Source organism: Lynx canadensis, chromosome D2, assembly GCF_007474595.2.
Source record: "Lynx canadensis isolate LIC74 chromosome D2, mLynCan4.pri.v2, whole genome shotgun sequence".
Taxonomy (NCBI): Eukaryota; Metazoa; Chordata; class Mammalia; order Carnivora; family Felidae; genus Lynx; species Lynx canadensis.
The window spans coordinates 5,454,268-5,481,633 of NC_044313.2; the positions used below are offsets into that span (position 1 = coordinate 5,454,268).

Consider the following 27,366-nt stretch of genomic DNA (forward strand, 5'->3'; position numbering starts at 1 on the left):
GCAGAGGGTCTGGAAGAAGGCTCCTGGCCCATCAAGTGCGGTCCTGAAATACCAAGTGGGTTTTTTCCTATCTGAGAACATGGCTTTTATTTATTTATTTTTTAATTAAATAACATAAAATAAGAAATGCACATTCGGGTACAGAAACTACAAGGTGACAGGAAGCCTGGACCATGGGGCAACCACTGCCCTCATCCTGGCCTGACCTACCATGGCTGTTTGTCTCCTATGGTTGAATTTTATCTGGTTTGTTTTCTCATAGAAAAATCACAGACTGAATGGATGCATTTTTACAGACTAAATGCAGAAGACAATGTCCGGAGATGATTTTGTTTAAGACAGCAAGATGTTCTTTAAGGCACGAAGACAGAATCCAAAGCATCTCTAGGAAAGAACATGTGCCCACACATTCTCCACTTGAAAGTATATTAATATCCCATTACGTGAAAAAAAACACAATTAGCAAAGTGCCTCCAAGTGACTGTTTATGCTCATCGGGAAGAAACGTCAGCTACGCAAAGTATCTCCATTAAAAAAAAAAAAAAAAAAAAACCTAGTTCATAATGAAAAGAAAAATACAATTTTGGCAATATAATTTTAGCATTTCAGGGGACATAAGACACTTGCTAAGGACTAAACCACGCAAAAGGCATTCGTGTGATGATCACCAAAACATACATTCTCCTTTATTTGCCCTCCCCTCAAGGACAGCTGATTGGCAGGGGGGGCGGGGGGCGGGGAACAGTGACAATGAAGAGGGACGGTACCCAGGAGCACTGGGCAATGAGTAAGCTGTAGGCTCGAATGCCCGCTGGGCCACATCACCACCATATGACCTTGGGCAACTAACCTCACTCAATTTACCTATCTGAAGGATGGGTACGACGTTGCCCAACTGGAAGGCTGGTGCCAGGTTTAAACGGTGTGATGTGGAGAAAGTGCTCAGCGAGCTACCCAGCATGAAGACAGACAGCAGTGGCTGTCCATCCACAAGATGATGAGGAAGTGAAAGATTTTAGCCATTCATCGTGAAAACTAACATGTTTTCATTCGTAAATGAAGATGGAGTGTGAGAAAGGCCACATCCTGCCCAGACATGCCCTAGGTGCCAGGGTTAAGGGACATTTCCACCTCATGAGAGTTACCAGTGGTTTTTTATGGAAACTAGTTACTTATCTGGATTCCATTCCCGCAAAGTTAGCGGCACTTCCTGCGTGAGGGAGGCTTAGGCTGATGTCGGTATTTTAAATCTGAGAAAAGGTACAACCGGCCAGCGTAAGAACACCTCCAAGGAGGGAGAGCCTGTTTTAAGAAAACAGCTTGACCGGGGCGCCTGGGTGGCGCAGTCGGTTGGGCGTCCGACTTCGGCCAGGTCACAGTCTCGCGGTCCCTGGGTTCGAGCCCCGCGTCGGGCTCTGGGCTGATGGCTCAGAGCCTGGAGCCTGTTTCCGATTCTGTGTCTCCCTCTCTCTCTGCCCCTCCCCCGTTCATGCTCTGTCTCTCTCTGTCCCAAAAATAAATAAACGTTGAAAAAAAAAAATTAAAAAAAAAAAAAGAAAACAGCTTGACCAGCCTCCCACTAGCAGGGTCAGACCAGCGCTCCCTGTCCGAGCCCTCATCCCCGGGAGCCACCGCGGCTTGGCCGTGATCAATTCTGCGTCTTGTGACTTCTCTCCAATTACATAGGAAGCTAATTGAGGAGAGGAATCACATCCTCAACTTCCCTTTTTATCCCGCACAGCATCCAGTAATGCTGAGAACAGAGATGTTTAATACAAACCTCGATGAATAATTCAGCCACTGCTTTTCCCTAAGTAACGGAACTTCGCAGGAACAAATCATGGCTGCAGAAAAATGACTCCCCGAATGAGACTCTGGGACTCAGTGCTCAGACGTCAAGTGGGGCAGCTCCATCTTGCACACCACCTGCCACGCCACCATCCCGAAAAGAGGAATCATCGGCTGGTGTGCAGTGAAAGACAAAAGATGCCCCCTTTACTCTCAGTGAGCGTCACGTCGGAATCTCCTCGTTGCCCGGCAACCGCTGCTGCCAATAGCGGGGTGCTCGCTCCCTCAGTTCCAGGGAAGGAATTACCCTGTGACTGATGACGGCCGAGGAGTCAGGAGGTGCGAGGAGAGGTCAACATCACCCCCCGGGGAGACGGCTGCCACTTAACCAACACCTTGGAGAGTTCTCGTTCACAGTCCCCTTCTCCAGCCACACGTGGGTTATGAAGGATTCTGTGGGGGAGCCTCTCCCAACCTAACTGCTCTTCGGGACGTTGTTTGGATGGGGAAAACATGTTCAAGTTCCAAATAACAACTTCCAAACGTGCTTCTGGAACGTGACCCAAGCATAAGGCGGTGGCGTCCTGTGTAGTGAAAATGACAATACACAGCAGCTCTCATTTTGTCCAGCACGTAATGGAAAGCTGAAGCGTCACATGCATGGGGCAGTGACTCCCCGGAGAGGCCGCCACTGCCCTGAGTTCAAGGAGGCCCTGGGCGGTGTAGCCATCAGACTAGTGAACTACCAGGGTGGTATCCAGAAAGTAACGTCTGACCCGTGGGGGCATCCTTTCCATAACGCGGTCCCAAACCAGCACCTGCCTTGCTGACCGTGTGCTCCCTGGGCACTAAACGCACAAGTCCCCCGTGTTTTCTGCAGCCCTCCCCATGCTTACGCAGAACCCCGATGCCCAGTTAAGGCTTTACAATTGCTCACGGAGATTACTGACTACCACCAGCTTAGGGCAATGCTTAGGGCAAACCGTGATGATGAAGACATTAGAGAGACGTATCCCAATGGCCTTCACGCATCCCCCATGTTCCCCCGCACAGCTCACTCACGAGCCAAGCAGTGAGGAAGCACCTTCTAAACAGCGCGATACGACGGAGCGGAGAAGGCGGGCCCAGAAAGTTGGAACGGGGCCTGTACACCCGACTGCCCAGCCCTCTTTCCACTCCAATGCCATGACTTCCAGAGGAGGGGGTTACTCCGTCCCCTTTGATCCTGTTAAGGTCCAAACAGTGACTACCCCTCGGGCAAATCCGAGACTCCTGCCAAGATTTACAGACAATCCCCAGGGACACAATTCAAGATAGCAACAAACATTAATAATCAAAATCCATATTGGGTGGCTAAGAGGGCAAATTGGATTTTTCAGCTGAGTTTCAAGAGAGCATAAAGTCACCCTGCACAACTGTGATATGCTCACATTTGGGGGATGCAATTTTTAAAGGTAGGAAGTATACAGAAGGGACTGCCGCGTCCAGTGTGCTGTGAGTAAGAGGTGCCCCTGGCCACACAGCCACGTTGCTGGGGACTCTGCAAGCGGTGGGAACAACTCAAGGCAGCCGGCGGGCCCAGCACAGGCACCACCTGACTCTGCATTTCAGTGTGCTTCATCAGCCGGTGCCTTATCTCACCGCCAGGGGAATTAGAAAGGCCACCAAAACCAACCTTTAAAAACAAAGGTAACTGAGGGAGCCTGGGTGGCTCCGTCGGCTGAGCGTCTGACTTCAGCATAGGTCATGATCTCATGGTTGGTGGGTTCAAGGCCTGCGTCGGGCTCTGTGCTGACAGCTCGGAGCCTGGAGCCCGCTTCGGATTATGTGTCCCCCTCTCTCTCCGCCCCACCACTGCTTGTGCTCTGTCTCTCTCTGCCTTTCAAAAATGAATAAACATAAAAAGAATTTTTTTAATAAAAACAAGAAAAAGAAAAAAAAAAAACAGAGGGTGACTCTGTAGCTTAAAAAAGCTAAAGGGGCGCCTGGGTGGCTCAGTCGGTTGAGCATCCAACGTCGGCTCAGGTCATGATTTCACAGTTCGTGAGTTCGAGCCCCGCGTCGGGCTCTGTGCTGATAGCTCAGAGCCTGGAGCCTGCTTCCGATTCTGTGTCTCCCTCTCTCTCGGTCCCTCCCCAGCTCACACTCTGTCTCTCTCAAAAATAAATAAATGTTAAAAAAAAAAATTAAAAAAAAAAAAGGTAACTGGTAATTATCTCAGTGAGTAGCTGGGAGACGGGAAGGTACACAGAGTGGGCACCTCAGACCCTCCAGCTCACATAACCCCTGCCAGGCCCTTTGAGACAGACATTACACCCGCATATGTGCCTAGATGAGGAAATGAGGTTCAGGCGGTGTCAGAGGCCCCCGTTCAAGGTCACTTCCAGGATTAGCACAGGGCAAGCGCTCAGAGGCACGTCTTTGCTCTGACTCCAAGTCTCGTGTTTTCTTCCCCTTACGCCGTGCTGTGTTCCTTTGGCCAAAAACCTTTCTTTTAAAGCAAGCCCGCTGGTTTATCTCTCTTTAAGGTTAATCCTTAGACCAAAACTATAGTGAAGTTTAAAGCGCGATGGATGTCACGCTCCCTGCTAATCCATGGATGCCCACACCGTCCATCCCGGAGGACGCGTGAATGACCCACGGACAGTGATCCTGCTCCTGCCGAAGCTTCCGCTGCTGAACGGGGGGCACGAGCAGGACTCGGGTGGGGGAGGGAACCGTTTGGGTCTGTCCCCAAACTCACCGTTCTGGGTAAGTTTCGTGGAACACACGAGTGTTGAGATCTGGAAGGAATCTTTGCTGATGGTGCAGCTTCCAAGACTCTGCATGCTCCTGCCCGTGGCAGAGTGCGCCTTTTCTTCCAGCTCTGCCTTCGTGGAGGGCAGGCTTAGGTACGTCGCGGCGTCCTCCAGCTTCTTTGCCTCCGCCTGTGGGTTTAATTACACGCATGACGAACACGAGTCACAATGGACCGACACACGCATGTCGAACACGAGTCACAATGGACCGACACCTAATTCTTTCCTATCCCTTGCTATCCTCAATCCTTTCAACCATCATGATATTTGCTCTTTTTCATTTGCTAAACTATTTTAATGATTTCCCTTATTCCTGTAGATTAATTCATGTTAACATTTATCGTACATCATCTTCTCTCATCAGGAACAGCCAAAAGGCTGGTCATCTGCAATGTTCACTTAGATAACGAACTGTAGCCAGAGAGCAGCTTTCTCACAAAGAGAGGAAATGTCAGCTCAGGCCAGGAAGCCCAGAGACGGGTGAAAGAGTCCATACTAGCCATACGGCACCAATAAAGTGGTATACCTTGTAGACGATGAGATCATGCTCCCCGTCCCTCAGAGTGGTCCCATCGTATCTCATCAGCTTTACAAATGCTAGTGCAAATATTTTCTCAGATTTATCCTTAGCTGCAAGAGAAACCAATCATCGTCATCAACTGCCGTCATGACAATCTAGCATCATAAAATGCTGCGAGGCCTACCTTCATGAAAACACTACAAAACCACACTGGATTACAGTAAACAGACAAATGGAGAAATGGACGAAGTTAACCAGAGGAAGGCTCCTCACTTGAGCTCAAATTAATCTTGTAAATTCAAAGTTATCGCGACCAAGATCTCATGCGGGACTTTCCTCGGCAAACCTGAAGCCTGATTCCCAAGGTCAAGGGTAGCACGATGATGTTGAAGAAGGCCATGGAGGCAAGCCTGCAATCCTAGCAACCGGGAGTGACCGGGAAATGCTAACAAGGAAGATGGTGTGGCTTAATTAACATCGGGACACTCAGACCAGTGCGAACCACAGGGTCTGGAGACACGAGGCAGATGACAGTCCAGAAAGGACAGACCGTTCCCTAGGAAAGCTGGCAATCAATATGGAACAAGAGAATAGACTCCTACCCCACAGCATCCCCTAGTATAAATTCAGGTGGGGCGAACACACGGATGTGTAAATTTGTTCTCTTTGGCAAGAAAGCTCCCTCCCCACGTACCTGAGCATGAGACTCGTTCCCTCACTTCATTCAAATCTCTGCGGACGTACCGCCTACTCCGAGATGACCAGCCCTTCTAACAGAGTAAATTAGAAACTGGTCACACTCTCCCCTCCCCTGATGCGCTTTTCTTCATAAGTGCTATGGACTGAATTGTGTGCCTCCCCCCCACCCCAGTCTGGGGCTGGAGCCCTAACCCTCCACCACGTGACTACAGTGGAGATGTGTCCCGTAGGCGGGTGCTTGAGGCTAGTGAGGTCACTAGGGTGAAGTGCCGATCCTCCGGCACCAGTGCCCGTCAAAAAGGAGAAAGAGACCCCAGAGCTCTCTTCCTCTGTGTGAGTTCACGACCCTGGAGAGGGTCCTCGCCACAACCCAGGGTGCTGGCACCCTGCTCTCAGACTCCCAGCCTCCAGTACCCCATTCCTATTGTGGAAGCCCCCCAGTCTATTCTGTTATGGCTGCTGGAGCAAAGCGAGATAACAGTCTTCATCCCTGTCGGGAGCTCCAGCCGTGTGTACGTGTGTGTGTGTGTGTGTGTGAGCTGTCGTTCAGCCTTCGTTTCACACGCTGGCCTTTGGAAGGCAAACGACGCTGCGTCCGCGTCACTGCTATCTCCCCAGCACCGAGCAGTGGTGCCTGCCACCTATCAGGTACTCGGTCCCCATCCGTTCTACTTGGAGAGGTGACAATGAACTGGTTCTCTCACTCGATGACAGTGACGTGGGATAGGGTAATGGCGGGAACAGTCCCGATGGGCTGGGTGGTTGGAAGAGGTCTCTGAGGGACAACACGTGAGCCAAGACATAAACCTTCCAGAACAGACGTGGCCAAATGCAGAGTCCCCAAGTGGGCCCAGGCTTGGCCATTTTGGGGACGGAAAGCCAGGGGACCGGTGAGTAGTGGGTGGTGAGGGGGACAGGGGCCAGCGCAGGAGGGACGGATGAGGAGTCTCTGCCGACGAAACAGATTCAGCATGAGTTCTGCAAGATGCCAAGTGAGTACAGCATGGAAAACATTGAGTTTCAGAGCTATAATCTTTAAAATTATATATCCCAGATTCTCTTTTTAGAGATGAAAAGACAGAGGTCAACGAAGGAAGGAGCGCACATCCACCCCCCTCGAGTCAGGGGCTCAACATATTTACCCTAAGTCCCCACTGCACGAGATAGCGTGCCTCATTAATCTGTGCAGTCCTGGTGTCCATCAGTTCCTGGCACACAGTAGTTGCTCAATAAATGGTATACCTAATTTGATAAATTAATGAATGACTGACCAACCACACTAAAGGGAGGGAAGAAGGTAAATAATATGGACCCTAGGAATCAAACAAAATATAACTTCGTGAACGGGCATCAGAAAACATAAAATATCTTAATATTCAGGTGAGAAAGAACAGATGCTTCTAGCCTTGAGCTGACGTGAAAACAATAAGGACATGCCTCCATGAAAGCAGCCGGGGTTCAAAGGGACACATGACCACCGCTGTCAGCCCACGGCTTCCCCGATCCTACTACAAAGCAGCACAAAGGAACAGTGCACACCTTTCGTTAACACACTACACCTGGACGTCAAGGCCACGGACTGCACTTATTACGTGCTCGTCAGCAGCCATTGTGAGCAGGCAACAAACTTACAGGATGTCAAGGGCACGGGAGGCAGGGCTGCCCCACCCAACCAGGCCCCCTAGGAGCAAGGGGAACTCAGCCCCCAGCCAGCTGGACCCAGAGCTGCACAGCTGCTCACGTTCTGGTAAAACAGGAGCCAGTGCCTCTGGAATTGCTAACACGTTGCTGGAGTGTAGATCACCCAACCCCCAGGGACGGGTCCCATCCTGAGAAATCCCAGCTCTTGTTTCCTTGGCTTGCCCACGTCCAGGGGAAAAGCGGCTGACGGGCCGGGGGGTGGGACGGGGAGGAATTGTGGCCTCACTTCTTCCTGTCTCTGACCCTGCGTGTCACGGATCGCGATCACGGAGGCGACAGGGACCCCCTGGCTGCCGTCACTCTCGTAGCGGACAGCTCAGGACTGCATCGGCATCACACTCTTGATGCTCAACACGGTTCCAAAACCGCACAAGCCGTGGCGCAGGGAGCCTCATTAATTACGCAAATGTGTGGTGGCGGGTTGGGTGACAGCATCTTGTCTATAATGAGTACTTAAAACTGTCTGGAAAAATAAGGATTTTGAAAATTAAAATGCTGGGCCCTGATGTAATTTATTAACGAGAGAGAACAAGCTCGTTACGAAGGGGGAGCTTACCTCGGAGACAAGCCCTCTATGGATTCCAGAACTGGGTCCTTGCCTTCCAGCATGCCCCCCTTGTCCCTGCGGCCCGCTCCCATCCCGGCCGATTCACTGATGCAGGGTGCTGAGCCCGCGGCTCCCCGCACGCCTTGGCTGAGGACAGACCGCCCTGGGTCCCCCATCCACGCGCCCCGGTCCGTTCACCCTGCACCCCAGCCTTCTCCACAATAGTCCCAGGATGATATTCAGAAAGAGGAGAACCTTCTCTGCGACGGGTAGACAGCAGGTGAAAAACTAAGACCAGGTGATGGACGTGGCCTCACCTCACCCCAAGGTGTGGGAATAGGACGCTTCAGCATAGAGACTAAGTTTGAACCAGAGTCGTCCCACTGACTAACTAGGGTGACTTTGGGCCGCTGAGGGGGAGTCCGTGGGCCCCAGTTTCCTCAACCGTAACGGGCAGGGTGATGGCCACAGTGACGGAACACGGGGTTATTGTGAGGACCAGTCGAAACAGTACAGCAAAACTACTCATGCCAGGAGCCCAGTAAAGGCACAATGCGTGTTCACAAACCTTTATTACCAGTTGTTCTTCTCCCAAAGTTCTGGCCAGCAAGGAGTGCCGGGCACCCCCTGCGGCCTGCCGGTCTGGATTTGGCCCCTGGGGCAAGTATGCAACGCTTGGGCACCGTGGGCCACGCCGCCAGCCCCCACGACCCTACTGCTCCACCCTGCTCGAACCCCGAGACCCCTTTCCCTGCCCGGCCCAAACACGGGGACAGGACGAGAGAGAGAGGATGATGCCACAGGTCACTTCCGCCCGCCCCCTCCACATAGCCGCTGACCACGACGGACCCCGTGCTGTCTGGACCCCTTGGTTCAACTGCCTCGGCCGCCTTACCCCACGCGCCCCCGTGTGTCTTCCGGCTGATACGCGTGCTCTCTGCACACCAGCCCTGCGGACCAGGTGAGCACGCCCCGACGCTTCTGAATAGCAGCGAGGCCCTGGGTCCTCACCGGCCCCACAGAGGGGTCTACGTCCCCCCAGCTTCAGACCCTTGCGCGTGTACCCGCTCTCCTGGACCACACTCCTAGGAAAGGGACCGGGTCAGGCAGAACCCCTTACAGGAACAGGAAGAAGGATGGACACATCACCACGCAGCAGTGGCTCCTAAGGAGCACCTACCCCATGCCAGGCATTGTGCCAAGGGTTCGGCAGCCTCCATTGTGCTCGGTCTTGATGGCCAAGCCTTCTTATCCTCCGGATGGCTGTGAGGGCCCCGACAGCCAGGGCTGAGGACCCACAGGGTCGTCCATGCAACACAGGGCCCCCAGACCACCCTTTCCCTCAAATCTACAGCCCACAAAATGGAGCCAATCTCACTGTTTATTTATTGTTATTTTTTTAAATGTTTATTTATTTTTGAGCGAGAGACAGAGACAGAGTGCGAGCAGGGGAGGGGCAGAGAGAGAGGGAGACACAGAATCCGGAGCAGGCTCCAGGCTCTGAGCCGTCAGCACACAGCCCGACGCGGGGCTCGAATCCATGAACTGTGAGATCATGACCTGAGCAGAAGTTGGACCCTCAGCCGACTGAGCCACCCAGGCGCCCCTCTTATTGTGAATTGTTTTCCCAAATCTGAGGTCACCACCCAGTGGGTACAGACACAGGACTTATCTGCCTTTCGTAATATCTCAGTGTCTAGCACTGGGCTACATCCTTAGCAGACACTCAACGAATGTGACAAGGTGACCTTCAGTCATCAATAACTCTTTTGGAAGGGGAGAGATTCAAGCCCCCATCCTGGCGCACCTGGGTGGCCCAGTCGGTCAAGCATCTGACTCTGGCTCAGGTCATGATCTCACCGTTCATGGTTCCGAGCCCCACGTGGGGCTCTGTGCGGACAGCTCGGAGCCTGGAGCCTGCTTCGGATTCTGTATCTCTCTCTCTCTCTCTCTCTCTCTCTCTCTCTCTCTCTCTCTCTGTCTCTCCTCAGCTTGTGTGTGTGCACGCTCTCTCAAAATTAAATAAATAAACATAAAAAAAAAACCCAAGTCCCCCATTCTTTCCTCCCGGCATCTCGGCATCAGCCAGTGCTGTCCCAACATTTCCTGCGAGAGAAGCTCAGCCTGAATTCAGACACCAGGGGCCGCTCACAAAGACAAACGGTCTCCGGGGTTTCCGTTCCAGTGCAAAGGGCATGAAGAGCCAATTTTTGAAATCCACTTGTATCTCAGTGACTTTTCTGATGGATGGAACAGCATTACGAGTCACACGGAAGAGAGGAAACAGAAAGGAAGAACGGGAAGTAGCAGCTGGAACAACTCAAGAAAATTCATGTCTCCCTATAATCGGCTCAAGGAAAAAGAGTCAGTGACATTTTCTGGAAACAAGTCAACACGGAAATGAGTTAAAGGATTAAGATGGCACTGTGTTGGGATAACCGAGTTCTAGATCCAGAACTTCCAGAACAATCCAGAACAAGTGACGAGTACAGCCTACTGAGCTTTGCCCCTGTTCTCCCTTGAAAACCCCATGGGCTAATGGAGGGATTACTCACAGTCCTGTGACGATCTGTGGCGGAAGGTAAACCGAAGGTGACTGCGGTTGACATCCTCAATGGGAATGGCCACCTGCAGAGTGGAAAACGGAACTTTCAGCACCTGTACCAGTATCTTCTCACATCAGTGGCCCTGTCTAACTGCAGATACGGTGCAACCACGCACAACTCGTCACTGCAGTGATGAAAACACTGGATACCTAATCCCCCGTACGACTTTCCAAAGCAAAACGCCTTCTGAAAATTTAAACTAGGTAATATTGCAAAGGACGCCAAACCAACCCTGCGAGACAGCAGAGGTTTTCGTAAACATTCAGATCCTCCCTGTTAAGAGTCTACGTTTACGAGTCGCCGTTTTCCTTGGCAGCCCTTCTTGGAGGTGCCCACGCATCCTCCACAGCCGCGGGGACCTGCCCTCGGCGGCAGGAGCAAAGCTGGCTTGTCATGACTTCCAGTCCAAGGAGACCCAACGCGCGCTGCCCTTCGGCAAAGACTGTCCCTAAAAACTCTCATATCTGACATCTGTGTGGTAGAGCCAACCCTTGGCCGGGGTCTCAAGTATTCGAGCCCTTGGCACGTGGGCTGGGGGAGTGCCACGCTGGGCTGCCGTGGTGACGTCAGCGTGCCGCGTGAGGAAAGCAGAGTACGACACCACGGAAGGGGATTCGTCTCCCCAGCGATCCCCTCCATACGCTGTCACCACTATTTTTTTCCATTTGGTGTAAAGACAGCAGGCCACACATCAAACAGACCCGAGAAGAGAAAGATAATAGCTATCTTTAAAGGACCCTGTCATTTGTCTCCATGAAAGTCCTATTTTTATGTCCAAGAGGAGATGAGAGTAAATGTATTCCAAGAAATGCCAGCGTGGTTCCTTAGCAACCTTGAACGACTTTGTTGCAAGAGCGCCTCTGCCTGTTTGGGGTGGCCGCTGGCGAGCAGCCCCGGCTTGGGCGGGAGGTGGGGACTTCCTTGGGATACAAATGAGCATTTCATCATCAACCCCGTGGGATACAGTGACCATGTAAATGATACCTTAACGGTCTCAAACCAACGCGGCTGCTTGACTTGGTAGTAAATCACAGACTTGTACTCTGAAATCCCTTCGTCGCCGGCACCCGGGAAAATCACATGCTTTAAAAGAAGGCATAAAGAGTTCACATCAGACCTCATAGAGCTTGACACCGCATACATCTCCCCACCTCCTGCCCCCATTAGATGAGCTAAGCAGAGCACTACAGGAATGCCAATAAACCCGGCGCGAATGGAATGTGCTCCCGGCAATGGGAGGACAGATCCATCTGGAGCCAGCGTGGCCGGCGTAAGATCCTGCTCTCAGCCATTTAAGCATCTTGATGGTGATCAGCACAGAGATGCTATACTGTCCTCCGTCCCCCGCCCCCTCACCCCTAACAGCCTCAACATTAAGGTCTGAAGGAAGTTGCCGGAGTCACTCAGTAGGTCTAGAATAAAGAGCTTCGGACCAAAAAGGAGATGGCGACACTCCTTCCTGTTCCGCCAGCTGTCAACACTGACCACCTGACTCCGGCGGAAGTAACACCGGGGAGGCCCCAGTGGCAAGGGCAGCGCTGCCTGGCAGTGACACTGGACGTGGGCCACCCACCCCTCCCAGCACAGCTGAGCCTCAGGGGAGCACAGTGGCACTGCCCTCCGCCACGTGGGCCCAGGGGAGCCCAGCCCTCCACCATGGTCCAGAGTGGGAGGCGGCAGGGACACGTGCTCTGGGTTGGCCTCCGGTCATCCGAGGGGGCCACCGTCTCCGAGCACCGCCCCAGCTCGCGAGTCCTGCCGGCCGCTGCGACCACGCAGGAGGAGGTCTCGGGAACCACCACCACCAGCCAGCAGAGCAAGAGGTCGGATGCCCGGATCCAGACCCCAGTCCTACCTCCCGCTAGCTCTCTGGCCCTGAACAAGACTCGTCTGGGCCTCAGTTTCCGCATCTCTCACACAGTGACCAGAACAGTGCCTGACCCGCTACCGTGCTGGGCAAGACCTCTGAGCCTTGGGTTTACACTGGCAAGTGAGGCATGGTGACACGGCCGGGGAACAAAGGCGGTCGGGACCCCCTGGTCGGGACTGCCAGGCCCCCGTGCACACCAGGCCTCTGTAGCGAGCTGGAGAAAGGGGGGAAAGAGTAAACTCTCATCCCTAGAAAGGGGGTCACACAGCCCCAGCCACGTCTTTTTCTATCGTGCAGCAGAGCCAAAGGGACACTTGGCAGGAAAATAAAGCTTCCACGCTACGGATTAAGCTTGGCCACAATATATACCTCCAACCGTTTTCCGTCCTCGTCATAAACAGACACGGTAACCTCCACATTCTTCGCTGTCGTTTTGCTTCCTTTATCAAAATCGCCTTGAACTAAAGTTACGTAGATATCATTTCGAACATCACCTGGGGGAGAAATTATACCTTTAAAGCCAATCCATCATTCACAATGTAACCGAGAATTCTGCACAACTGCCTTAACTTGCTGCCTCTCCTAGCAGCGCATTCAAAACGCTGTATTGGATGATTATGCAATATTTTCTACAAAACAACCTCGCATTTAAAGGCATGACAAAAGCAGTTTTCAGCATCGTCAGCATAAGATGACGAGAAAGGGGAAAATTTCAAGGCCCTTAATGATCTGCGTGGTTCTTCACCTCGGGAGGCAGCCCACACACACAGCGGCTTCAGTGCTGTCGATGGGTTTGCAATGACTGTCCCTCTCCAGAGTCTACGGCCCACTGTGACTCACATTACTATCTCGAGGTGGACCACTGGCTGCGTGCTCTGAGTCTGGGCAGCCAAAGAAAATCACAACATTAAGTGACAACTGGCAATATTGGCTTCCTCTACGTTTTTCTAAGGACTTAAATGAAAAGCTGACTGAGAACCAGAACCCCAAGCCAACGTTCTGCGTTGATGTCTGGGAGCAGGGACTAGGAGTGGGTCAAGAGACAGCTTTCTGCATGGATCTTGTCTCCTCCGGTGGGCAGCGGTCAGGAACCTGAAGAAGGTCCACAGGGAGCAGAACGAAACAGATCTGTGCATTGTAACGTGAGTCAGGCCATAAGTTGTGCAAAACAGAAGCAGGAACAAGAGACAAAACCCCACACACGACAAACGAGCTCAAAACGCTTCTTCCTACCGAGAGCACACGAGGCCCCTGGTAATGGGCCGACTGGGAAAACTTAGCGAGCTTCGTTAGCATCATGATTTAGAGCACGTAACACTACCCAGCGACTGCAACCCTGCTGTCTGTCTGGCCACCTCCCACGCCAGACCCACCTGCTATCCCACAGGGATGTGAGGAGGATGTTCACCACGGGCAGTGAACGGCCCGCCGTGTGCAAAGAACAAGGATCCCTTAAGAAAAAAATCCCCTTGCTTTATTGTTTTGTTGTGTGTGTGTGGGGGGGGGGGGGGGGAGGTTGGTTTTTTTGGTTTCTGTTTTGTTTTGTTTTGTTTTCTTACTGCTCTGTTCTGGCTTTTAATGTATCCAACTATTAAATTAAGCCTTCATTTAAAAGTCGTTATTATAATAATCCCAGTGGGTTGCAACCACAGCCACCGGAGCTGCTGGGAGAGGAAACAGGAGTGCAGTCCGTGATATCGACCGAGCGAGAAGCTAAGAGTGACGGAGCGTGGGGCCAAGGGCAGGAGGCAGAGCCTCCAGGCCAACACCTGCCGCTAATCCCTGAGTGACCACCAACACGTCACTTAACCTCCCCTGCCACCGCTGCTAAACAGCCTCATCAATAAGGCAGGGCAGTCTGAGTGATCCCTCAGCCTGTAAATTCTACCAAAGCACAAAAGCCATAATCAAAAGGGGCTACAAGAGCTTTCTACAGGCCTCATCGGCCAGACGGCCGTCACACGCTGGGGGCAGGGGGGCGGTGAGTCTCACTCTCCTCTTGGCCTAGACATCCATACTCAGGGCCACCCACAAGTGGGGTGTACAGGAGATAAACTCCACACACGGGCACTCACAAGCCTGCCCTCGGAGAAGGCCGCCAGGGCCACAGGGTTCTCGTTCTGGGGAGGAAGGAGCTGGAAGCAGACGTGAGCGGACTCCACGAGAACTCTCCCTTCGCCACACGCAAGCCTCTGGCCACCTTCCCAGCTCAGAGAAAAACTCTGCTCCCCGCCAGGATCCTTCGGACAAACCGCAGGCTTTCCCGAGGCTCACAAACAGGTAGGAGACCCAACGACGGCAGGCTCTCCCACTGTGCAAAGGAGACACACATCTCTGTGAAGGTATCTCCATAAGATGGGGCAAGAGGGGACAATGCACACGCTCTACCGAGCTAACGGCCAGGGATCCGAGAGAAAACACCCCATGCCATCTCTCCCCCAAGGGGCCTGGGGAAGCGCCCACGGCCCGTCAGTGATTCCTCGGCCATGGAGAGAACGTGGTGACTCATTCTAGCTAGAATCCCACACGACGGGAGCCCTGACTCCCGACTTAACACACAGAACCTGCCGGAACAACAGTCACCTGTATGGCTGCCCCAAGAATCTACTAGTAGATTCTTTTAGTGGCCTTAACTTTTTCAGTTGAACAATTATAAAGGGAAACATGATCAGTATGAGTTCCAAGTTTTCTGGGTCTCGCTCTGAACACGAGGCCATCCTAAGACCACCCAAGATCAACGCACAACGTCATCCTAATCTATAAATTTCATCTCAAATACACATGCAGGCGATACATCCACTGTGAACTCCAAATCGATTTGCTGCTTACAGACTTGACTCACACCCGCAGTAGGTAGTCCTCGGTTTTATAATATGGTCCTGGATGTCATACTTTCTTCCTGTACGGTGAGCCACTGTGATCCAGCCTAACCAATTTGAGATGACTTTCACACTCATTTACTAGCTGGAGTACACAATGACCCACAACAGCCCCAAAAGACAGAGGTAGCAGAAAGAATAGGTCCCAGGGGTGCCTGGGTGGCTCAGTTAAACGCCCAACTTCAGCTCCATTCACGATCTCACAGTCTGTGAGTTCGAGCCCCGTGTCGGGCTCTGTGCTGACAGCTCAGAGCCTGGAGCCTACTTTGGATTCTGTGTCTCCCTCTCTCTCTCTGTCACTCCCACTCACACTCTGTGTCTCTCTCAAAAACAAACATTAAAAAAGAAAGAAAGAAAGAAAGAACATGTCCCTAAATGCCCTAAAATAACCAAAACAAGATCTCTGATAGCACAACGAGTGGATAGCTCTCCCTGCGAATGTACAGCAAGGCCCTTTTAAAGGGACACCACAGGGAATCTTTGAATGTGAGGAGGTTTGGCCCCATTTCTGCTGCTCATTAGCTATGTAACTTCAGGCTGCGGCTGAATCTTGATTCTCAATTAGCTCAACGCCAATTTGTCGGCTTTCAAGATCCTCAGATGGATCAAGCCAAATTATTAACGTGAGCATTATCTGCAAACCAAAAAAGTATCCCACAGACGTAAAGGATCTTCCCCAAGATCTTGTGAGGATCAAATCATGTTACTACTGTGAATGTTATTTGAAAACTGGAAAGTAAACATGAGATTAATTTTTACACGAGAGTCCGTCATTGGTTTCGTAAGCTTAGAATCCATGACCGGGCCTGAGCAATCTTCAGTATCATGAGTAACATGAACTAAGCAGGTGCCAGGTGTACACGTTCACGTCTGCCCCTCCTTATTCTGATCAGATGTCTCTCCAAACATCTGTCGGGTGTTCACGTCTCCCCCACACGACCCCTGCCATCGGAAGGAGCTGACCTCACCAAAGCTCTAGGTGGCTAAGGTGCCTGTTCCGTCACCCAGCCCATCACTGTCCAGGGGGCCACAGAGCAGGGAACTGAGTGAGCCAGTCTGAATGCCGCTCAGAACATCACTGCTGGGAAACACTGGGTCAAAAGCATGCCATCTTCCTCAGGTCACTGGGTTCTGGGAAGAAACGGGAGCCATGGGGGCCTGCTAGAGGACGAAGTCAACATGCAAAGAGGACAACTGGCAGAGCTTGCTACGGAGGGACGGAGCCAGTGCCCGGGCTGACTCCCAGGTCCGCGCTCAGGTGCGTGAGCCGATGAATATCCTCAGGCTTCGGCCGTGTGTCCTGGCCTTGTACTTCCACCCTAGAGGAGCCCAACTCCCACCCGCCCTACAGGTAGAAATGATCATTACTCTCATTCTTCAGAGCCGCGGACCACAGCTGAGGGAGGTCAGGGCCTCACCCAGGGCCACAGAGCTAGGGACGAGCCGGAGCACAAAGGAAAAGCGCAGACCAGATTCCAGGTCCTGCAATCTCACTTCTGGGGCTGAAGACTGGGGTTCGAGGCTCGGGAGCACTGTGGTGAGGACACATTTAACCGACAACCTACCCCGAGGACCAGGAACACAGTAGGGTCTGTTTATCTAAATTGTGCCCCCTTAAGTTTAACATGTTCCGGCTGATTCCAAAGCTGTCGCAGGATCATCACCGTGAACCCACGTTACCATCATAAAAGGGCAACCTTCATCCTAGAGTGAACCGTGAACCAACCACCACGATGGATCCATTGATCAGAACCCAAGGGGAATCCCGCGCGGCCCGGGAGAAAGCCCCATGACCCGCTGCCCTTATTACACTACACGTGTTACACAACCCAGCGCACGCAGTCCTTGCGGCCAGGCGGTGCAACGTCTAACCTCCATTCTTCCTTTTCACCAGATGACGTGGGGCAGAGACAAACCACAAGGCATCTGGATTAAGGGTAACACTGGAATACGGGACGGTAAAGGGTTCGCTTACAACAACGACGTTCGCTCCAGCTGGTGGTAGAAACCCATCTCAAGTTCTCAGGACTGGGTTCTGGAAATGCTCGTTTCGCCTGCTTGTCCCTATTATGATACTGTCAGAAGTCGCTCCCCTAGCCTTCACAGGTTATTACAACCAAGAGAAGCCGCCTCCCCTCGGTCTGAACCTAGGTGGCCGGCGCTCACTCTGGCCATGGCTCCTGCCTGCGGGAATGATCCATGACCACCCTGGGGTTTACACATCACCCACCACCAGCTCAACCCTCTGCATGCCGGTCACCGTCCTCGCACTGCTCTTTGTGGCCAGCGATACAACCGCCCCAAACGCCGGCCACATCCACACTGCACCCAGAGGCACGCAAGGAACCCGTTCTTACCAGGCATGATTATCTCCGGAAACCCTGTCTTCCGAGCCACCGCTGTGGTCCTGTCCACTAAATGAGGAAATTCTTTTCTAATCTGATGGATATCTCCAGGAAGTAATTTCAATGTTACCCACAAACCTAGAAAAGCAATGGATGCGTGAGTCATGTTTTAGCTTATACATTTCTGAAAGATTTCAGGACACCAAGCACCTGGGCTTCCCAGAAGGCGGGCAGCGAGCCACCCCGCACGGCCAAGGCAGCCCGGTCCCTCCGTCTCACAACATCACAGCAAAGGACGAACAAATGCTCCAGCCGCCACTTGCTCTCCCCTCCAAGGGGGGTGGGGACAGGGCAGGAAGGCTCTGAAACCCTCTGAACAGGACGGAAGGGATGCCGTGGGGAGGACAGAGTGAACTTGCTAGGGCCTGGGAGCCGAGAGTGCGTGTGCCAGCCTCTCCCTCCGCAAAGCTGATGCAGAATTGCACTCTGGAGAAAATACCCTCGTGCAGCAAGTGAACAGAAGGCAAAAATAAGAGGGAGTAGAGCAGACACGGGGTAATGAAATCAAAGGCAGAACACAAGTCAGTTGCGTGGCTCTCTCAGAAATTTTCAAAGACAGGGCCTTTCTCCCAAGTGGGAAAGGAGGCCGTCACCATCAGCTGTCACGTTCAGGTCTCCGTCTCGGGGACCTCAGAGGCCTGGCCTGCTCGCTCCCTGGCCACTCAGCCCAGCAGGACCCAAATCCGCATCAGAATATAAAGGCATTTGCTCTCACTCACGCTACTCTTTCGTGTGTCTGTCTGTCTGTCGGTCTGTCCAGCTATTCCTCCCCTAGATGCATGCTTCCAGGGAGCAGGGACAATTCATCACTGCTTAGCTCAGCACGCTGCCTTCAGTAGCAGGCAGACGGGAAAACTGAGACCCCATCCACAAATGATGTGCATTCCAGGCAGGCCCGGGAGACGCCTGGCGTTCCCACACAAGGCGTGCTCACCTGAGGCTGCTTCTACCGAGAGCCGCTCGGCTTGATGAAACCCCACACCTCACACCGTTCTCCTCGAGCTTCCTGTCTGCTAGCAGCTGGCCTGGAGACACCTGTCCTCTGCAAAGACGTATGTCACTTGTGGTTGAGAAAGCCCACAGTCACTGATGACATTCTGTTCTCTGCCAGGTGAACCCCTCTCCTCCTGCCAACTAGACGGTGTCTCTGATCTACTCAAAGCTAATAAGCACCTACTGTGTGCCCGACACACACTGGGCACTGCAGACACAGAGCAAACACTCACTATATCCCCGCCAGGGACTTAGCTTCTATTCCAGGAGTCAAGCCCTAAACTCATAGCCTCGGTGAAATCTGCAACAGCAAAGAACTCTCTAAGGAAAAGTCCAGGGCACCTGGAAACTGGGTCCCCAAGGCTGCAATCCTGGGGCTCACAGAGGCTCACCTGAGGAAGAGACATCACAAGAGATCAGACGATCTCCTCCCACCCCCACCCCGCCCCCAGGCGCCTGGAGTCCTGAGCCTCAGGGGGAGAGGCAGGAGATGAAGCGAGGAAGGGCAGCAGGGACCCTGCCAGCCATGGTGGGAACTGCCCCATCCGAAGGCGAGGGCAGGCTGGCAAGAGGGGCAAGTACCAGAACTCCGGTGGCCATGTGGGCATGGCCCACAGACAGGCGGGAGGGTGGGAGTTCAGAGCCACGTGAGGAACCCCGGCAGAGAAGCCACTGCAGGAACCCAGGACACATCCCACTGCCGGCGGGAATGGAGCCACCCGCATGAAGGTCAGACCAGAACCGGAGGGAGAAGGGGCGGCTCTGCAGAGATGGGGACAGCTGTGGGCATGGCCAATAGGAGGAGCGGGGATGCCACTCCCGGAGCCAGGAAACCCCGTATCCTGGGGACGCCCGGAAGAGGAAGGGCAGGGGCAAGAAGAGGAAGAAGATCCTCTACGATGCACAGAACTCCCGACACTTAAAGCTCACAAAGGACCTCAGAGGCCAGAGCAAGCAGGGAAAACCCAGGGGGGTAGCAGCAGGGTGGTGAGCGGCACAAGGCGCAGCCCAAGCAACAAGGGCAGTGTCCACGGCACTGAGCACCCAGGGTGTTCCGAGGTCCTCAGCAAGTGCACCCCTGGTGAAGACGGGAGGGGGCAACGCCGACGGGAGGGCAAAGAAGGAACACAGAGGAAGGTCAGAGGGAGGAGATATAAGCCTCTCTGTTGAGAAACTCGGAGAGAGCGAGCCAATACACAGAGACAGACATGTTTTCTAAGGTAGACTGTTCTGTGCATGGTGTTTTCCTTGTCTTTCCTTTCCTGTTGTTTTCCCTTCTCTTTAAAATATAAAACTCCAAATCATGAGAGGGAGAGTTTGAAGAAAGAGGAGGAAAGCATAACCCATAAAAGGAGGTCCCTAAAGAGATGTCAGGGGGTGACACCCACATAGGGACAGAGGTATCCTTGCTCAGGATGTGCACTGCACAAGGCCCTGGCAAAGAAAGGCAAGTGGGGAGCTAAACCCAGCCCACACTCTGCTCATCAAGCTGGGTGCCCAAGCGCTGCCTGCATCTTCCGACTCACTGAGAAGATGGACGCCCTATTTCTAATTCACACAAAAGGACCACAGGTTGGTGTTCCTGTGGACCTTCAGGAGAGGTCTCTTGAAAGGAGAGCAGACAGGCCCCTGAGGGGGCCGCGTCCTCCAGTGGAGCAGAGCAAGTCAAGGGACACGTGTCTAAGTGCAAGGGGAGATGATCACTGCAGGTGACAGAGACGCGATCCCTACTGGGGACACCAAGGTGCAGCTTCGAGGCTCTCAAATCTCTGGTCCCAAAACCTCCCAAAGGCATGAGTGTCCCCAGCAGGAATCCCACTCAATGACATTCGTCAAGGACTCGCAGGACGTGGTGAGGTAATCATTTACGGAGGTCCGAGGCAGAGAAATGTTTGACAACACCATTCTCCAATCCGGCCGCCTCCCAAACACCTTTCATTCGCACAAATGCGAGCTTGCTCAAAGACCTTAGTTCATCAACTAGTTACTTAATGACACAATTCAATTTGTTATAACACGATTTAAACACAGAGATTAAGCTTTCCTGATTACATTGGGTTTAAAGCACTTTCCTCAAAGGAGAAAATGAGGCCAATTTTCAAGGAACAAGTGCCCTGGAGGTTGACTTTTGCTTAACCAGAGTGGCTAAAAACAAAAGAAATTAGCATACATTCTAACTCCAACAGTAGGAGCAGCTGGGGGGGGAGGGGGCTTACTGTCCACGTCAAACCCCTGCGGCCCTGGGTTCAGGGTTCAGAATAATTGGGGCTAAACATAAAAAATGTCAATCGTGACAAGTAAACGTGTGGATGTAAACCTAAAACAGGCCAAAGCCGAGGGAGGAGCCGGGGAAGGATGAGTGTGGGGGACTCTGGCTGACAAGCCTGCGGTGGCTGGAGGGACATCGCCGGGGTGCGCCGGGTCACCACCACCGCTGAAAGCACGCAGCTCCACCGGGCCAACCCCACACACCTCGCAGCGAGTTCTGTGCTGCATTCCCTGGGCTGCAGCTGTCTCTGGTCTCCCTGGAATGCACTGAAGCTGGCTGGCCAGGGAGCCCAGAGAAATGGTCACTTTAGTTAGCTTCAAAGAAAAAAAAAAAAAAAAAAAGCTAGCGACATTGCCCACTTCCGTGCAGGAAAAAAACAATGCTCTTGTCTCTCAGTTCTCACTGGGACCTAAAAACACCGCTCCTTCTCTATTTCACAGAATAGGGCCCCCCTGGTATCAGCCCAACGGGCCTCTGGTGACACAGATATGGGCCACGATACCAGTGAGATTGATGGAGGCAGGCCGTGGGTCCTCCTTCCGAGGAGTTTCCCGCTGGTCTAACACTAATCTCCACTTTTCCTGTGTGACTCTGGGACAGAAGTTTATCACAATCTGATGGCTCTGGAAGAGAAACTCAATCCGACAGGAGCCTGGGGTCTGGGCACTGGAGCTCCCAGTCTGAGGGTGGCCCCAATCAAAACAACTTTAATTGGATCTCCCTGTGGTTTTCAATTAACGTGCAAATCAGAGAGCCAGTAATTGATGAGAAGGTGGGTCCTGGGTCAGCTTAAACCACTCTGTCTACAGAGGCCACGGTTCATTAACGCTTTGGGGTTGGGGTTTTTGCTTTGCTTTGCTTTGGGGGTTGTGGTTTGCCAGGGAAGGGGCTGGCTAGTTCACGCCAAAGAAAGCCAAAGGCTTCCCATTCCTCCAGAAAACTCATCACACTCAATTCATACTCTCCTTTATAACAACGGGAAACGAATCACGAGAACTGTTTCTTAAAAGGCTGGCGACAGAGGTAACTAGACAATGAAAGAGGTCTATCCACCTAAGCTCCACGGAGTTTACGGTAAGTCTGCATCTAATCGAGGACTGAAAAGTGGGTTCTCCCACCGGTGCTAAAAGCAGCCTTAGGTAAGGGCTCTGAAGGTGACTTCCCCTTGAGCTGGAGGCGAGGCCTCAGTAAACAGCTGTTTTCTGGCAGCGGTCCTGGCCAGCCCGAGTGCCAACTGTCACCAGCCCGGGGTGATTGATTCATTGCCTCTGCCTCCAGAAGGTCAGCTGCTGGGAAACTTGTCAGCGTGGGATTAAAAACGATGAGTGCAAGACACGGCGTCAGGAGGAGAAGTCCCTTCCATTACAAAACTGAAGAGAAATCTGTCTGCAAAATGAAGCCACTTCCTCAGAGGGAGGAAGGGGAGCCCCAGGAAACAACGTGCCAGCAATTAGCGCGCGACACGGGCAAGGAAAACAGAGAAGAGCACACGCAGAGCTGTGTTGTGCTGAATGTCTCCACGTCTCTCTGAGCAGCAAAGGGGAAGTGAACAGCCGGTGGACAACTACTGTATTCTCTTGTGAGGTCGTTTGAGTGTTTTCAAAAATGGCTAGGATGAGAGGACAGGGCTGAAGAAGACTCAGGAAAGCAGAGTTGCTTCCAGGCTCAACTCTGGACTCGTTGCAAACATTTAATTGTGTCCCACTCAGCCTTCCCCACTCACCCAGGAGGCTGGCTCTTAGCAATGCTTACACGGGTGATCAGCAAGAAAACCTTCACATGCTGTACCTACACTGTGCATACATTGTATGAGCACATCCTGATCCAACACTGCCAGTGTCATCGTCAGCACTACCATCATCGCCATCATCCTCATCACCATCACCAACATCATCATCACCATCATCACCATCTTCATCACCATCACCATCATCATCACCATCACCCTCATTACCATCACCATCATCATCATCACCATCATCTTCATCATCACCATCATCCTCATCACCATCGCCACCATCATCGCCATCATCCTCATCACCATCACCAACACCATCGTCACCATCATCACCATCACTATCATCACCATCATCCTCATCACCCTTACCACCACCATCAACATCACCACCACCATCCTCCTTCTCATCATCACCACCATCATCATCATCAAATTAAAATGCATACCATACAGCATTGTCCCAAGTTCATGTAATAAACGAACATTTGTAGAAACAAAACAACAGAATACATACCCTGGCCCTTGTGGTTGACTTCTTTGGCAGCAATGACTTTGTTTATAACAGTCTGAAGGAAGTCATTCTCCCCTGCCACCCTGGGTGAAAAACGGGATGACATGTTCAGCGGCTTGTGTCGAATGGCGTCGTCCAACGCGAGCCTGGAGGGCACGGGACGACCAAGACCACAGGAGACAAAGGGGCACAGAGACCCAGAGGTCACGGTAACAAGGGAACACAAGAGATCATCGTCACCGAGTGCGAGAGAGTCATCATGAGTCAACGCACGACAAAGGACAGGATAGGTGACAAGAGAGACAGGGAAGAGCATTGATCAGGAAAATGCTGAAACACAAGAGAAGTAAAGCAAACAAGGTCAACCCTATCCCCAGGAAATAAACATCCACCACGACTCCACTCCATTTCTAATAGATAATAAAAAAAAAAAAAAAAAAAAAGGGCGGGGGGGACTTATCTGAAAATAATGTGGATAGCATTTAATCGCAAGGAATGTTCATGTCCCTTTCTTCAATTTCAGTAATTCCTGACCATAGCTTAGGTCAAGGGGCAGGTGGTTCGAAGGGAAAAGCAAAATCAAGATCAAAAAACAATCCCTACAACCTAATTGCTTGGAGAACTTGGGTGAAAACCACCCACTCCATCAGACTGTGTACCCAGTGTAGCCTCAGATAATTAAGTGTGAAAAGAATGGCACAGTCTTTGGAGAACATAACTACCATGTCTGAAAAGTGACACTGTGATGTGATTATGAATGCAAACCATCACCATTTGGGGGTCCCGTGGATCATGAGTTTTTAATAGAAGCTACGCTAAGACCAAGAGATAAGTACAAACAGGCAACATGGGCAAAGAGAAATACCATGTAGCACAGCAAAGCACAATATGCAATGAGCAAGAAAATATACGTCATGTACATAATGTTTAAAATCATTTCCAGAACCAAGGACAAGTGTTATTCATCATTTGAGCCCACATTACTCAAGAGAGCCAAGGACTTTTAATTTACTTTACCAAGTTAAAAAAGACAGAGAGAGAAAGATGTACACTGTGCTTCCTTCCCTAAAACTTATCCTGTGATATAATAAATCAGTTTTAATGGAGCAAAAAACGGTTTCATTAGCATGGCATTTCCCAAAGAACTGGTTTCATTGCTTAGTTTGCTATTAAAATCATGCTGCTCTTTTGTTTCAAACACTAGAAATATTAGTCTTCCTTTAAGGGAGGAAGGAGTCACAAATTACAGCAAGAGTCGAACACGTAATAATAATTTTTAAAATGGGTGTTTTGCTCTAAGACAGAAAAAGATGGCGGCAACATGGCCGTAACACGTCCCAGTGAAATTTGGACTTGTGGGTCTTAAACTCGTAACCTCCCTAATTTTTCAAACAATGACCAACAGTTTTTTTTCCCTTGACTTTTCCCAGAAGACACTAGCAGACAACAGGTAGTTTCAACTCAGGGGTACATTAAGACATCAAGAAACTCTGAGGTCTAATATATAAAACAGCATTCAAAACAGCACTGGGCTGCATTATTTCTCATGGGCAAAAGCAGCAACTTAGTATTATCATTTTATAAGGGCATATTTTATCTATTACCTCAATATCTGCCTATGTTCAAAGACGATGTTTCCCTTGTTTACTGAGGAAACTTCCAGATTCCGCAGAACCACGCTCCCTTTGTAACTATCCTCACTGGATGTGATTCCAAGGCGGCACTACCCAACAGGACGTTCTGTAATGACGGGAATGTTCTAGACCTGTGTTGCCAAATATGGTAGCCACCAGCTACCAGTGGGACTGAACACTCTCAACGGGACTTTGGGAACTTTCAATGGGAACACTTTTAATGTGATTAAAGAAGTATTTCATTTGATTTAATCTTCACTAATTGAAACAGCCACATGTAGCTCATGGTTACCATATTGGACAGAGGAGTGACGCTAACGGAATGAAGCCACAAAAGACCTTTGCCTCCAGTTGTGTGTGGTGAAAACCCATTTTAAGCTGGTTAATGCACGGTTCTCTGTTATTCTCACACTGGGAAGACTGCAAAAATTTCCACTGAGCCATGCTTTAGGATGCTGTCTGACTAGATCACCTTCCTGCAAAGAAAACCATCATAACCCCATCTTGAACAAATGGTTCTCAAGCCCGGGGCTGAGTGAGGGGATCCGTCACGCAAGAATGAGCAGTGCAATGGGAAGCCAAACTCACAGCTCCTGCCCACCCTGACCCCAAAGAGACTCCTTCAGCTACCTGCTGGGCATCACCAGATTCCAAACCTCCTCAGCCAACACGTGAACACAGATTTCTAAAATAAAATTTATTTCAAGCCTGGAACCACTTAAGTAAGAACAGAAATAAGGAGAAAAGGCAGAAGGCAGAACACTATGGAGGTCATTCTAACACGCCTTATGGTCTACCCTTCTAAGATTTCACACCCTCAGGAGGAAGCTGTCTCTTCTGATTAACCTGAACCACTCTAACCCCTCTTCCTTTCTCTCTCCACGGCCGTCTGAGATGGAGAAGCGTCCGGTGAAGTGGCCACAGATCATTATGTAGCTACTCTCTCGCTTTCATCCCCAAGGAAAGGACACCAATCCTTTCGACCTTTTCCACGGGATCTACCTTCCATTCAGAGAATCAATTTAACAAATCTCCTCCAAGTGTTTTCCAAGCTTCCCACACCTCTCCACACACTTGGCTTCAGAACTACAATAAACCCTAAGAAAGGTGAGCGCAGACTCAGTCCGCTTGAAGCAGCAACAGAGGCAGAAAAGCAGCAGCATGATTATTTGTTTCAAGTGTTTCACTTTACAAAAGAATTCATCACTATTTTGTTTGGCTTTCTATTTTAAAAACAGCAGCGTCCCGTGATGAATGTGGAAATGCTGCATTTTGAATGTGTACAGCTACTAGAATGAATCAATTATGTAAAGGAACATTCATGCTCACGGTGGACTGGTAATTCTGCGTGTCCTATGCGACACGGCGATTCCCCCGAATCACCCGGAAAATCTTCTACGTGCAAGACCACGAGGCAACTTTAACCCAAGACTCGTGGGGCTACAGAAATGCCGTGCGCTACCGCCGTGACTACACAGATCTTTCATTATTACAAAATAATCAATCTCTCTTTGTGCTGAATTTATAAACTTAACTTTGAAGAGAATTATTACAAACACACGTTTTCCATCTTGTATCTGGCTGAGTGCTTTGACTGCTCCATACTTACGGCTGAAAGGGGATGAAATGCTGCTTATCTTCATCATCTACTTTTCCATTTATTATATCTGTTACATCCATCACTGGGGACAAGAAAAGAACAGGGATTGTTTTAAGTGCTATAATCAGAGAAAACAAACAAATAAAGCAACATCAGATTGTCTTCTGACCAACAGCGGCATAAACCACACGGTGGCATTTTTTTTTTTTTTTTTTTTAATATTCAAGTTCAGAGCATTTTCATGTTCCAAAGACAAATGAAGTTATCTGAGAACATCGACCCAAATGGGGTTGGGGCCCAAATGGCAGAGTTCTGCTCAATAAATTCCTTTGCCTAGGATGCAACTTGACACTCTGGAGCTGCCCTGTCCAAACAAAGGTTGTGTGATGATGGAATGTTCTGGAACAACAAGCACCTGAAACGTGGCAAATGTGACGGTGGTACTGAATTTTTACTTTGATTTCATTCATAAAAGCCACATGTGGCAAGGGCCAACCACGTTGATGGGCACTGCCCTGGGGCATCCATAAGTTCTTGCATTCCCCCAAAAATAAAGTAACTACCATCCGTCTACCCATCCCACACCAGCATCCGTGGACACTATTTCAAGGGGCATTCGACAGCCGATCCTCAAAGTCACCGACTGCACAACTGAGGAAATGGAGGCTCCAGGACACCAATGAATGACCTTGCCCAAAGTCAGAGAGCTAGAAAGTCTCCGATGCTCAAGCTCTGACCATTGCAGCCAGAGACCCCCAACGACAGCCCCGGGCGCTTTCTCTGTCTCCGCTCGATCCCCACACGTCAG

General features: G+C 51.2%; 1 protein-coding gene across 4 annotated transcripts in view; it reads right to left on the reverse strand.

Annotated features, from left to right (window-relative positions):
* Positions 1-27,366, reverse strand: part of DOCK1 (dedicator of cytokinesis 1) — a 528,429-nt gene that overhangs the window by 410,456 nt on the left and 90,607 nt on the right. For 3 of the 4 annotated variants that reach the window (XM_030333990.1, XM_030333988.1, XM_032595287.1), the window contains exons 11-18: positions 26,568-26,640; positions 23,328-23,470; positions 17,766-17,891; positions 12,899-13,023; positions 11,644-11,742; positions 10,609-10,681; positions 5,113-5,216; positions 4,532-4,715 (exon numbers count right to left, since the gene is read on the reverse strand). In XM_030333990.1, coding sequence (XP_030189850.1) covers positions 4,532-4,715; positions 5,113-5,216; positions 10,609-10,681; positions 11,644-11,742; positions 12,899-13,023; positions 17,766-17,891; positions 23,328-23,470; positions 26,568-26,640 — 927 coding nt within the window. The remainder of the gene's footprint in view (positions 1-4,531; positions 4,716-5,112; positions 5,217-10,608; positions 10,682-11,643; positions 11,743-12,898; positions 13,024-17,765; positions 17,892-23,327; positions 23,471-26,567; positions 26,641-27,366) is intronic. The other variant, XM_030333989.2, reaches the window with a different exon arrangement.